At 39.6% G+C, this 14,101-nt stretch overlaps 1 protein-coding gene across 1 annotated transcript in view; it reads left to right on the top strand.

The window, feature by feature from the left end:
* Positions 1–7,758, top strand: part of LOC112124159 (ubiquitin-like protein 3) — a 67,119-nt gene extending 59,361 nt beyond the window's left edge. Inside the window, exons 4-5 of the mRNA XM_026653592.2 lie at positions 5,615–5,692; positions 6,019–7,758. Coding sequence (XP_026509377.1) covers positions 5,615–5,692; positions 6,019–6,071 — 131 coding nt within the window. The 3' untranslated portion in view covers positions 6,072–7,758. The remainder of the gene's footprint in view (positions 1–5,614; positions 5,693–6,018) is intronic.
* The last annotated feature ends 6,343 nt before the right edge of the window (positions 7,759–14,101 follow it).

Genomic DNA, 14,101 nt, shown 5'->3' with positions numbered 1-14,101 from the left:
CTAGCTCTGTCCCAAGGATACAATTGTATAGTTATGTGAGAACAAAAGTAAATGGCTTCACTTTGTACGGTGAGGAAATACAGCTCAACTGTGCCCCCTTGTGTCATGTTTTCTAGTTATATTTTGTAGGGTTTGTTATATTTTGTAGATTTATTTTTTATTTATCAGAGATGTAGTACAATGTATTGTAATTAACAATATTTCCTTCCAGAGGTGGTGGCAGCCATATGAATTTTAAGTAAAATAAATGTCTAAACAAAATATCTCTTTTCTGTTTGTTCTTACCAAATCTGACAAGTGAGCTAAAGGGCCTATACTCTCTGTCTACAAATTGCTTTTGTTAATGCGGTTGGTAATTATGAATGCACAGGGAGGGGAGAATGTAATATAAAGTCATCCCTGGGGTAGCTGTCTTGAAGTTAAAGGTAAACCTGGAATGACTTTATCCCTTTGTATTTATCATTTTTGTTTGTTTTCTTGTTTTTGTTTTTTGTTTCTTTCACTCTTGTGGCACGAGTGAGAAACTTGAATCTTTGGCATCCCACAATCTCTCATATAAAGACTCTGGAAAACAAATGCAATATATTACGGGGGAAAGTTCCATATGTGCTTCAACACCAACTTGGAGAGACTAGCTCTAGAATGACAGGGCAGTTCATTCTATTTTTCTCCTTTAATTGTTGCCCTATTTGCTGATAATGGTAACCAGGTTGTCATTTTGTGCTATAGATGTTAATGTGATATAGATGCTTCTCCATTAAGAACTGGACTGGGGCCACCAATTCATTCTAAATAGATTACTATACTGCTATCAGATAACCACTTTTAGCCATTACTAACCTGGGCTGCTGATCTCCTTTTGGACAATTTATCCTCCATATGGTTCAGTTTTCTAATACTACTTTATATACTGGCTAAATAATGGCAAACTTCACTGTGTACTGCTTAGTAGTTACTGTCACTTACTGTGGAATTTTTATTTAGGTTTCAGTTAGTTAATATACTTAATACCTATTGTGCAATTTTATGGCCCACTCTTGAAGGTAGTGAGAAGTAGTGTGTTCTTAGTGTTAGTGAAGATATTGCCTCTTTTCCCCACCCTTTGCCTCCAGCCCCAATCTTGAATCATCATCAAGTTCTCCTCCCATGATGCCTTGCCTCAGATTATCATTCTCCAGCCAAAGATGGCTATACAAGATGTTCTTTGGTATTCATCTGTAGGTGTTTCTCTGCACCACTGTTACTCACTTTCTTCACTGAGATCAGACTGGACCTCACAGTACTAACAAGAGTCAGTGTTTGTTTATGCAGTTCCGCTGGAAAGAATAGCTAGCATGCTTTTGGTTGCTACATTAAGACAGTTTCATGGATTTTAAATGCATACTTGGGATCAGGGAATTTTAGTTCAGATTGCTGCTCACTGATGTATTGCAATTTAATCATCACAGCTTTACCCCAGGGATATTTCATGTATTACAAAGATCTATTTCTGTTGTTATATTTTAGAGGTTTGTTTTAAAACATTTATTTCAACACTGATGAAATAATGTAATAAATTTCAACCTGGCGTAAGATTATACAGCTGAGTTATAAATTTCTGAAAAGAAATGTTGAGGCAACCTTTACTAAAGCAACATGGATACATTCCATAACCAAAGAAAATAGTAACTTAATGTTTAGTCCCGTATGCAGTTTCTCATGAAGTTATAATACTTTGCATTTCTGTAGTGCTTTTCATCCAAGGATTTTAGGGGTGTTGAATTATAACATTTATAAAGAGTATTTCATTTGTCTCAAGTGGTTAGTGAATATTGACTGGAGTTTGGGTTTGTTCACCACTGAAAGTCATTTTGTCAATTGAAGAGGCAACAGTACCCTCAGATTGTCTCTTTGGACACTAAATATCATCATTGGTTCTTTCTGTCAAAGTATGGCAGTTTTCTACTTCTAAACTCAACTTCATCTTGTAAAAACTGACTCAAGTTGAAGCTTAAAACTAAAAAAAAAAAAGTCTTGAGCTTGTCTGCCAGCCTGTGTTAATGCATCTTTTGAAGTATCTGCTGATACAAGAATGACTGAGGAAACAGCAAAAGTATCAGTGGGAATGGTAATAGAAAAAAACATTTGTCTCTAAAGTCTGCAGTGTCATTGTTGCAAGAAGTGCCAGAGCCATCATTTTCTGTTGCTGCTAGTAGTCAGTGTGTGAAAAGATGGGTGAAGAGAGCATGTTGTCCAGATGCCACCAGCAAATTTCATATGATAGTTGATTATTAGACTAGTAGCTTGTGGTTGAAATAATTTTACAAATAGCCATGAGGTACTGAATTTCAAAAGTTCTCCTTCTCCAATCAGATACTGGGAGGAAGCAGTAGAGAATTGCTCTAATATTTCTTCTTTTTATTTAAAAAAAAGACAAGAAGAGAAAGAACACTGGAGAGAGAAGGCAGAAGGAAGGATATAACAGAGAGAGGACAGTAGAACTAAATGAAGAGAATAGAATAAAGATTGAGGAAAAGAGAAAAAGAACCAAAAAAGTCAACAGGAAAGGAGAATTGGGCATAGACCAAAGATGCTTCTGTCTCCCTTCCTGTACCCCAGTCCAGGGAAATATTAGAAACCACTGACAAGGATTTGTGTAAAAATTATGCAAGTCATTAATTCAGGGGTTGGGCAAACTTTTTGGCCTGAGGGCCGCATCGGATTTTGTAAATTGTATGGAGGGTCGGTTAGGGGAAGGGGCTGTGGCCCGGTCCCCACCTCCTATCTGCCCCCCCCCCCGGGACTCCTGCCCCATCCAACCCCCCCGTTCCCTGATGGCCCCCCTGGGACCCTTGCCCCATCCACACACACCCGCTCCTTGTCCCCTGACCGCCCCCGGACCCCTGCCACACACACACCCAGGACCTCTGCCCCATCCAACCCCCCCTCCTTCCTGACTGACCCTCTCCCGGGACCCCTCCCCCCCCGACCCCTATCCACACTCCCACCCCCTGACCACCACCCCGAACTCCCCTGCCCTCTGTCCAGTCCCCCCTGCTCCGTGCCCCCTTACTGCTCTGCCTGGAGCACCAATGGCTGGCGGTGCTACAGATGCGCCACCTGGCTGGAGCCGGGCCATGCCACCGTCACCACGCAGCACAGAGACCGGATCAGGCCGGGCTCTGCAGCTGCGTTGCCCCGGAGCTCACAGCCCTGCCGCCCAGAACATTGCGCCGGTGGCGGAGCGAGCGAGCTGAGGCAGCAGGGGATGGGGAACAGCGGGGGAGGGGCCGGATCTAGCCTCCCGGGCTAGGAGCTCGGGGGCCGGGCAGGACGGTCCGCGGGCCATAGTTTGCCCACCTCTGGATTCATTGAAATATTAGCATACTTTTGCTTGATTACTGTAAATAATCAAGCTCCACAGTTCACTAATCAGAGCATAGTCGCCTCTAGTGTCCTTTTGAGTTTAGGTAACGTTTCCCTAATGTGATTAGTTTGTAACATTTTGGTCTTTCTCTAATGGCTTCTTAGAGTTCACATAAACTAGATATAAAGGGATTTTCTTCTTGAACTGAAAATATATAGCCTTTGTAGAGTTATCTGTTGTATCAAAGACTCAAAACTTAGAACTGTTTTAGACTTAGAACTATCAACAGCTCTATGTGTAGGCACAGGCTGCTTTCCATAGGGCAAAAACACCCTTCAGATTTAGGCTATGTCTACATTGGCAATTGAATGACGAAACTTTTGTCTTTCGGAGGTGTTAACTACCCTTCCCCGAAAGACAAAAGTTTTGCTGCGACAAGTGCCAGTGTGAACAGCGCGTTGTCAGCAGGAGCACTCTCCTGCCGACAACACAAACACCGCTTGTTGAAGGTGAAAGTTTGTTGGCTCTCCTGCACAACTTTTAGCGGCACGGCTGTATGACATAGCCATGTCGCTAAAAGCTGCGTAATGCAGACATAGCCTTAATTTACCACATAGCTTGTTCTCTGGGAAGTACAAATGTCAATTGTATTTCAAAGGGATTTCAATGTCTCTCTTTCTCCCGATAAGATAATTGCCTGTTTTAAATGAAAATGTTTACAAAGAAAATGTTTGGCTGCTTTAAAACTAAATTAATTACATTAGTCCATCTAAACTAGGGATCTAGTGCTTCTGGACAGCAAGTACCAGGTTTAGTTTTATATCTAATTCTTGGATCTGCAATAAACTGATTGATTGAAATGGAAAAGAGAGACTTTTAGGATACCTCCTCTCCATCCTCCCTCCTCAGTTACTGTGGATGGATTGTTTCTAAATGCAGATGGCAGACTCTGCGATGGTGAAAATGGAAGCTGTGAGCTGCTCATTAGAGGTTAAGGTTCTGCTTTAAGTCACAGTGTTATGTATTTGTGCCCAAATACTAAGGGGGTGGGAAGGAAGTACCTTGAATTCCTAAAGAGAAACTGAGCTGGTTCATCTATTGCTGATGATATTCCCTGATTGATTGATTGATTGATTTTTTTTTTTAATGGAGCATGTGGTGGAAGATATTTTTCTCCTAATTTATAGTGGAAAATTTAAAACCTCAGGAGAAAATGAAGCTCTAGTAATATGTGAAACTTTTACAAATAACCATACTGAACAAATGCTGTCACAAAGTTGCAGTCCAGAACATAGAAGCCTGGGGGTGGAGGGGCATTTTAAAAGGGTGTGCCAAACCTAATATGAATAGGGTATAAATGCTTTTGTTTTTTTGTGGTTTTTTGTTTTGTTTTGTTTTGTTTTTTTCAGTCAGTGAGATTGCAGTGGAATATTTATCAAAACTCCAGAGTGCTGAAAACGTAAACACAATATTATGAAAACTGGAATATGAAGCTGACCAGTCTAGTTTTACTGCAAAGTGGAATGAATTGTGAAAAGAAAATCAGATTTTTAAAATTCTTTCAATTTCAATAATACATGGTAGTAACAGTGTTGAGGAAAACACTTTGTCTTAAACAACTGGTTTTAAACAACATTTTAAAGTTTCTGGAGACGCACTATTCTCACATACTACTGATGTGCGATGGGTGTTCAGTGTCAAAGCATGAGGCATTGTAATGAGAGGTGGTATTCCATGAAATTATTTGTAAATATCACATCATATCATCAGAGATTTGGATTATTTACTTTTCAAGAGAATTGGGAAAATGTTAGGCTTCTGGTAATGAACACTTTAGTGTGCTGTTCAATTCCTTGAGAGTAAGTATTTATTTTGTGGCTTAAGTTGGTCACATAGGCCTAATCATATGCTTAAAATTAAGCACTTTGCTGAATCAAGGCATAAGTGACCATTCCTGCTCCCATTAAAGTGAATTGTACCACTGACTTCAAAGAGAGCAGGGTCAGGCCACATAACTTTATCATCCTCACAGTGGCAAACATTAAAAACACAGTATTTCATTTGATCATTCTATAAGACCCTGATCTGGGTAACATTTATACAAAACTTCTTTCTAGGACTGGTAAATAAGCAGTATGAATTTTGAAGTAAGAAGTAGGAAGCTGTGAAAAAAGCTAATCCAGTTAAAGTTATGGTTTTAGTTGGGTTTGGTCTGTAGTGATGAAAAGAGTTTGTGTGTTGTTAAATCATCCTCTATTTTTCACACAGCATTAAAACTTCCTTTTGGCAAGACAACGGTGATGCATTTGGTGGCTAGAGAGACATTGCCAGAGCCAAACTCTCAAGGTAGGCTATACACTAGATGAGCTTCCAACTTCAGCTGCATAGGCACGTGTTCAAAAATGTCATTGTTTTCATTGGATGTTTTGAAAGGAGAAAAAACTTCATGGTTTATGAATAGTTCTTGTCAAGCAAGTAACAAATGATTTTGGACACACTAAAATAAAAAGCATATTTCTTAGTTATGTATCTGAGTAACATTTTTTGTATTCTCCAGAGCTTATAAAGTTGCACAAGATAAAATTTTTGCATAGTTCTTGTATCATTAACAATTATCCCCCCTGCTCGCCCCAACTGAATGTTTTCTAAATTTTCTTCTCGTTGTTCCACAGGTCAGAGGAACCGTGAAAAAACTGGAGAGAGCAATTGCTGTGTGATCCTGTAAACTCTGTCTGCTTTACCTGCTAAGTGTGATGTAATATAGTCTTTGTCTTTCATGCTGCTGGAATAGAAGAGGCCCAACCTTGCTTCAAACACCTTTAGGAAGAGCCTGTCTGTAAATCCATGGAACTGAAATATTACATAAACACTGTCACATTATTCTCTTTTTTTAAAGGAGAGATCTATGAACAATTGCATTATAATTTTATTTCTATTTTTTTCTTGCTGAATAATCTTATAATACATCGGTTCTTGAATGCATTCAATCTCCAGAAAAAGTTAGTGTTCTCTTCCACAGCAGAAATCATTTTGCTGCCACAAAAATCTTCATTAACCGGAACTAATCAATCAAGCTTTCTAGATGCAATTTGCACTAAAAACAGTTGACAATATGTTTCTCATCAGCAATCTCTAATGATATTTGAGACACCTAGAAATAATCTCCAATATATAATACAGCACTGGAAAATAGAATCCATAATTTAAAAAAGCTCACTAATGGCCAACTCAAAGGAAAAACTGAAGTCAATTCTACCAAGTCAATCTTGGTGGCCGAACTGGCACAGAATACTAACTAAACCGAGCCTGGCTATATATATTTTCACTGCAACAAACAAACGAAAAACGATGTGCCTGTAATTTAAAAGCACTCTGTAGAGGGCTGTTGAAACTGATTTTTTTTTCATTATTATGGTGCACTCTTTTCTCCTATGTTAGTTGAGTGCATGTTCATACAGCACAAACAAGTGCAGAGAGTGCATTTCCTAGCCTTAATATGGGAGGGGTAATTTCCTGTAGTTCATAGGCTTTTATTATTGTGCATAAATATTAGAAGACTTCATTTACTAATCAATTTTATGTATTTGAATATCAGCAATTGATGTTTTTCAGTAATTCTTACTCCTCTGTATCTCGGTGTCCAGAGTCATGCTTACTCATAAGAGACTTCAAAAGAATTATTAGAGTTAAAAAAAGAAAAAACCTCTGCCATAGTACTAGTTTTGTTTCTTTATGTAATCTGCATTTGGTATTAGTGCTTGCAATTGTATTCAAATCAGAAGCTGATTTTTAAAGGCATACATAATTAAAAAGGATGCCATTTTATTTCATATCAATAATTTAAAGGTTGATATGCTAAAGAAATTTGCACAGCACTAAAGCATGAGCTAGTTTCATCTAAACCTGTAAAAATATAAAAGATTTTATATTTTTTCACTCGGGAAGAATTCTTCCTGGATGAAATTACAAATAAGTGTAGAATATATTTAATAAAAATCTTATAAAATGCATAACTATAGAACTTAAATATAGATTGGCGTGTAGCATAATAGAACAATATTCCATATAAATAGCATTAGCCTTAAAAAAAAAAAAAAAAAAAAAAAAGTCACAGGTTGACGTTGTGTTCTGTACTTAATAAGTGTTCACAGCCCTTACAGATGTTCTGTGTAATTGTTTTTTCAAATGGTCAGCATCATTCAAATGTAATCAGGTTATTTTACCCATTGTTACTGCTTTGATGAAATGCTTTATATGCCATAGGCCTACAAAAATATTGTTCATACTGATCAGAATTAAATTTGTATAGAGCAGAGTTTTAAAACAAATTGTAAATAGCACTAAACATTTTCTTTCTGCAACCTGTACTGATAGATTCTACTGTAAACTAAATAAAAGAATATTGTAGTGCATTTTGGTGGTGATCTAAAATTAATGACTGGGTCTGTAATTGATTTATATTTGTTTGTTTTCACAGTCATGAAAACTGGTGAAGTGTCAAACCTAGTTCCCCTCTGATTGAAAAAATAACTGTTTGTTTATAAGATTATTTATAGACCAATTCTTGGTTTTAGTCTGTGTTCAACATCATTTTTTCTTGCGTTTCCTTGGTTGCTCAAACATGGAATAAAACACCCTGCTCCAAAGAGATAAAAATAGAAGAACAATGAGGAGTCCAGTGGCACCTTAAAGACTAACCAATTTATTTGGGCATAAGCTTTCATGAGTAAAAAAACCACTTCTTCAGATGCATGGAGTGAAAATTACAGATACAGGCATAAATATATATTGGCACATGAAGAGAAGGGAGTTACCTTACAAGTGGAGAACCAGTGTTGAAGGCCAATTCAGTCAGGGTGGATGTGGTCCACTCCCAACAATTGATGAGGAAATGTCAATACCAAGAGAGGGAAAATTGCGAGAGGGAGATTGTATGAGAAAAGGATCTACCACATAGTACAAGAAAAAGTAATGAGATGAAGTATGATTCGTATCTTGTTAGTTTAATAAATCTTTAGTGTGAACTGGTGGTATTTGAAAAATGATTATCTAGTGTGTTGGTGACAGCTTGAAAATTACATATTTAATACTGAAGAGAAAGACCTTGTGTTGGTAGCCTAAAATTAAGTAACTTCCTCGTACATTATTTAGTAAGTTTGGATATTGAAGAGAGACAATGAGCTTCAGGTATAGTAAAATAATTTGTAGTCATCTAAGGTATCAATACTAATGCCACATTATATACTTGTTAGAAAATGTGTGACCCTTCTTTGATCCATTTAAATAAGATTGCTGGATATTTGCTATTTTGCAAAAGAGATTAATTTTAATAAAATATCAGCATGCTTTTGCCTGCTCTTGAAGAGAACAAAGTACACACACAAGAATGTTCAAATAAATCCTTTAAACTCTGCTCAGCTTTAAAAGTCAGTACTTGTGACTATGCAGGTTCTCTAGAAGAAAAGTAGAATACTTTTATGCTTGTTTGCCCGCCAGCACCCAGAACGTCGTTCCATCTGTTCAATCACATTGCTGTTGTGTGGGCTCTGGGAATAAACGTGCAAGGGTAGTTAAGGGTAAGGTTTGTTCAAGACATGTTGTATTCTAAAATACTTAGACATTGAAGCATGAGAAGGAGCAGTTTATCTCTCACTCCATATTGTAAATTGGCCATATCAGATACAAGAGATACATTTGGGGGATTATAGCCCAGTAGTACTAGGTGCTGTACAGATTCTAGTGTTCATAAGTGACAGCTTGAGTAAGTCTGTTGCAACAGCATCAGGGCTTGCCTAAGCTACTGACTGGAGGAAGAAAGCATGGTAAATGCCTTTGCTAATGCCTACAGAATAATTTTTAATGTGCTGCATTGATGTACATCCTGTACTAACAGGGCCAGCCCACAACATTTTGGCACCCGAGGCAGGGAGCTCAAATGACGCCCCCCATGCCTCCTTGCTTGGGCCAAAACTTTGAAAGGTCTCAATTCTGCCTTCTTCCTGTTCTACTCCTCCCATGGTACTGCTCTGCTACCTACTCCAATAAAGGAGAACTAACCGCTTAAAATGCCTTGTTCAAAAATTTTAAGTAACACTTAACTTTCAAACGCCTGAACAGCAAATGTAACTTTTCTTGTCTGCATAGTAAACACTGGCATTGAATAATTAAAGTGGTGCTTTCTGTGCCTTCTTGATTGCAAAGATTTGAACTGCTTCCTGAAGGTCCACAGTCTGGGCCAGCTCATGCTCTATTGAGATGGTTGCAAGGCTGACCAGCCTCTCCTGTGTCATTGTGGAGCGTAGATGTGTTTTTATTAACTTCAGCTTGGAGAAGCTGCGTTCTCCACTGGCAACTGTTACAGGAACTGTTAGAAGTATGCACAGAGCAACAAAAGCATTTAGAAAGAGGGTGGTCATCTTATTTGTGCACATATATTCCAGAACAGCCTTTGGAGTTGATCCAGCTGAAATGTATCTTGAAAGGGCTTTCAGTTCATCACCTAAATCACTCGCATCAATATTGTGCATGTCATCATGTGTCAAAACTGTCTCTAGTGCCCTGCATTGCTGGTGTAGGTCTTCTTCAGGTATAGTGAGTTTTGGAATATCATACAACATCCCAAATATACTGCTGTGTTCCTTGAGCTGCATGAAACGTTCTTCAACTGACTGTATTGCACAATCTAGCACCTGGTTAAAGAATTCAACTTTGAATTGTTGTTTGGGGTCTCTTATGGGATTATCCCATGCCTCGTAATCAAAATGTCATCTTCTTCGGTGACTCTTGTATACTCAAATGGGTGGGAAAATAGCTTCAGTGTGAAGTTCCTCTGTCAACTTCTGTGCACTCTTCAGAAATCCCTCATCTGACCGGTAAGACTGTAGTTATGACTTTGCTTTGTCCAGTTGTTCCATTGCTCCAGATATATCAAGGTCAACACCTTGGAGTCTCTTGCTTACAACATTTATTTCAAACAGTATGTCATGCCACAACACTAAGCCACACAAAAATTTGAAGTTATGTATGTTTCTGGTGATTCCATCTCCCTCTGCCACGAACAATTCCTGTCATAGCATTATCTTCCATAATGGCAACTATGGCATCATCTATCTTCCCAATTTGGTGTTTGATAGGCTTTATCGCCTCCACTCAACTTTCCCATCGTGTGGCACTCGGTGGTTTCAGTGTCAGAGAGGATGTTCCCAGATGTTGCTTCAAAATTTGCCATCGATGAGTTGATGCAGAGAAAAATACATAGATGCTTTGAATTACATTAAAAAATTCAGCAGCCTCATTAGAAGCTGCTGCTGCATCACTGACCACCAAGTTCAATGAATGAGAACTGCATGGGACAAAAAAAGCTCAAGGGTTTAACTCTCGGACCGTGTCTGCACTTCTCTGTTCTGTCCTCTCATGTTGGCACCATTATCGTAGCCCTAACCTCTCATGTCAGCTATCGCAATTCCCATATCTTCCAGCTTTTTAAGAAGCACAGTTGTCATACCAGCTCCTGTAATATCATCAATGTCAATAAATTCTAGAAAATGCTCTCTGACAGTCACCATTGCAGGGACATTTTCACTAGGTTCTGTTGTTGTTACAAAAGGCACCATTAAAGTCATGTGTTCCATATGGCTGATGTCAGGTGTGCAGTCCAGAATAACAGAGTAATATCTTGCTGACTTCAGATCTGCCACAATCTTCTGTTTGACTTTTGTTGCCAGTAACTGTATGATCTCATTTGGAATTGTTTTTCCAAGATAGTGATGTGTGTACATTTCTTGGGTGGTGACTCTTCTTAGATGCTCTTGGAGCACAGCATCAAACTCAGCCATCAGCTTCACAATTTTAAGGAAGTTTCCATTGTTTGGCACATACAGCTGATCTGAAGTGCCACGCAGTGCTAGATTTTGGGTAGCAAGCATCCTCACAATGGCAATGAGCCTTTTCAGAACATTTTGCCAGTAAAGAGACTCTGATGCAATCTTCTCTTCATGCTGATCATCTATAGTGGCCTTTAACCTGTGTTTTATCTCAAACTCTTTCCACCTATGGAATGCTCTCTGGTGATTTGCTGCCTTCTCATGGCATGCCATATTTCTAGCCAGATTTTTCCAGTCCTTTTGTTCCTGTAGAACCCAATGTGGCTGGAACATTAGTCTGGAAGAGTTTGCAACAAAAACAGTATGCAGCATTCTGGGTTTTTGAGTACATAAGCCATGGCCTCTCCACTTTGTCACCATTGGGGATATCATGCCAGTAATGTGTTGGATGGAAACTTCTATTTTCATTGTCTTTGGGGAACATGAAGTTTTTCACTTGCTGTGGCCCATGCAGTACAAGGAAGTCCCTCAGGCTACTGCTCAAGTGGGTCCACAGTCCTGGGTCACCTAGACTTAAGGAACTAAGTTCAGCAGCAGCTGTTTCTTGTGCCTCCACCACACTCTTCTCTGATCTACACTTTTCTTCAGGAATGTGCATGGTTACATCCATTTGAGATGGAGACATGGATGCTGCAGTAGCTGCCAGGTCACCTGCACTCTGACTAACTGGAAGATCAGGCATCTCCTCACTACTCACATCCTCATTGGGGCTGGAAGGCTCACTGTGAACATTTGTGTCTATGTATCTCAGGAGAGCTCCTTCCTGCTTAGATAGAAAAGCTTCCTTTTCTTTCTTTCTTTTTCTGAATGTTCCCCCATAGGGGCGTTTTCTTCTCTCACTCATGCTTGCTGTTCTGTGCCAGCTATAGTGGCTCTCAACACTCAGTTGAAGGGGACAAATAAGCAGGCTGGTAGCTGGGCCTGAGTGAGGGAAAATATCAGCGTCTTAAGGGCCTAACTGGCTCCTACTACTTCAGTTGACTGCTTGTTTCCTCAAGTGGGTTCAGGGAAGCAGCAGGAAACAGGAAGCTCCCTGAGCAGCTGGTGTTAATCAGTCCAGGCTCCTGCGGGTGCTAGAGAGGTACATAAGAGGCTCCTCCTCCTCTCTCTCTCTTCCTGCAGCTGCTGCTGCTTTCTGTTCTTCCCTCTCACCTTTTCTCTTGCCTGCCTGTTATGTCTCTTGTGCCCTCCTTCCTCCAGCACAGCACTCCACCATCTCTGTGCATCTAGAGCAGAGAGAATACATATGCACCAGCAGCAGACACAATTTTCTACACTCTGGGTCCTAGTGGTGCCCCCCACAGTCTGGCACCTGAGGTGGCGGTCTCAGTTCGCCTCATGGTAAGGCCAGTCCTGAGTACTAATTGTTTGTCTCTCAAATTCCAGTTACAGTAGGCAGCACCTACAAGCACTGATACTGTGACCTTTATTTTAGAAGAGGGAAACATGGTACTTAGAAAAAGGTCAACAAGTAGGAATTTTTCATTATCTTCCTTATCACTATATGAAAAGATGTTGTTTCTTTCCAGTATGTCTCTTCGGTACCTGCTCCACTGATACTGTTCTCATGAGTTTTGTAAATATGCTGAAAGGGCACGCAGCCAAACAGTGTTTGATCTCTTCTTCAGTTAGTGTGCAGTGCAGTCACAGGCTGCTGTTAACATTGCCAGCATGCAGACTTTTCAGCACATCTGAAAGCAAAGTCATGAGCTGATTCTCTGTCATGCTCCTGCAATTTTAAGTTGTGTTGGTAGGTTCCAGAGCATAGTTCAAGAAGGGAAGTCATGTGCAGTCCGTGGCTCTGTACCCGGATTGAATGCACCTTTGCGATCTTTGTTCAAGAGGCAAACACACGGATATGCCATCATTTGATCTAAAATTCTCCTGCTAGCTCTGCCTGAGCTTACTCATCTGATTAGTGCAGAGTTAGGGTCAAGCACTGCCTTAGCTTGGTATTGGGAGCTCCCAGAGATACCAGTTGCACCACTGAAATCAATGGAAATTCTGTATGCCGATCAAAGGGAATATAGAAGCATTCCATGACTGTTAAAGAAATGATTCTACCTCTTTCTTTCCACTGAAATATTTAGAGTTCCTTAGACTTGTATCGTCTTTCTGTGAACTTGAGTGTCAAACTCTAACTTCAGAGTGCAAGTTGAAAAAGAGTGTTTTTTTCCTAGTAACAATGTGTTAGGAGACTGAGAGACCTATCAACTACATTTATAATATGTTAGTACTATTTATATTGTAGCAGCACCCACAGATGCCAACTGGGATCAGGGTCTTTTTGTCCTGAGGGTTGCACTAAAATACAGTCCCTGTCCTGAAGAGCTAATTATGCCACATAATATATAACGAGAAATACAATTAACAAAAATAATGGTTATTCTGTTCTAAGGTTTCTCAGCTTTTGAACAGCTGCCAGTTCAATTAATACATTTGTTAATGATCTGGAAATGGAAGTGAGCAGTGAAATGCAAAATGGTCAGATGACACACAATTATTTAGGTTCGTCAAGTGCAGAGAAGAAAAGGAGGAACATTAGCGGGACATAACCAAGCTAGCGGAGTGGGCAGCACAATGGCAAAGGAGGTAATGCACATTGGAGGGATACATTTAAACTACTCACACAAATTTCGGGGTTCTACAGTAACTATCAACTCAGGAATGGGAGTTGAGCATCAGTATGGACGGCTCAGTCAGAGAAGAACTCAGCTCAATGTGAAGCTTCACCCAAAAAGAAAAGATGCATAGAGAATAAATAGTGTGGAGAATAATATGGAAAATGTAATACATTATATATATGTTACTTATTATAAAAGTCAGTGGTGCGGCCTCATCTGGAACAATGTGTGCAGAACTGGTCACCCCA

Source organism: Terrapene carolina, unplaced genomic scaffold (assembly GCF_002925995.2).
Source record: "Terrapene carolina triunguis isolate 2854851 unplaced genomic scaffold, T_m_triunguis-2.0 Scaffold141, whole genome shotgun sequence".
Lineage (NCBI taxonomy): Eukaryota > Metazoa > Chordata > Testudines > Emydidae > Terrapene > Terrapene triunguis.
The sequence above is the reverse complement of the archived record's forward strand: the minus strand, read 5'-3'. Positions and strand labels throughout refer to the sequence as shown.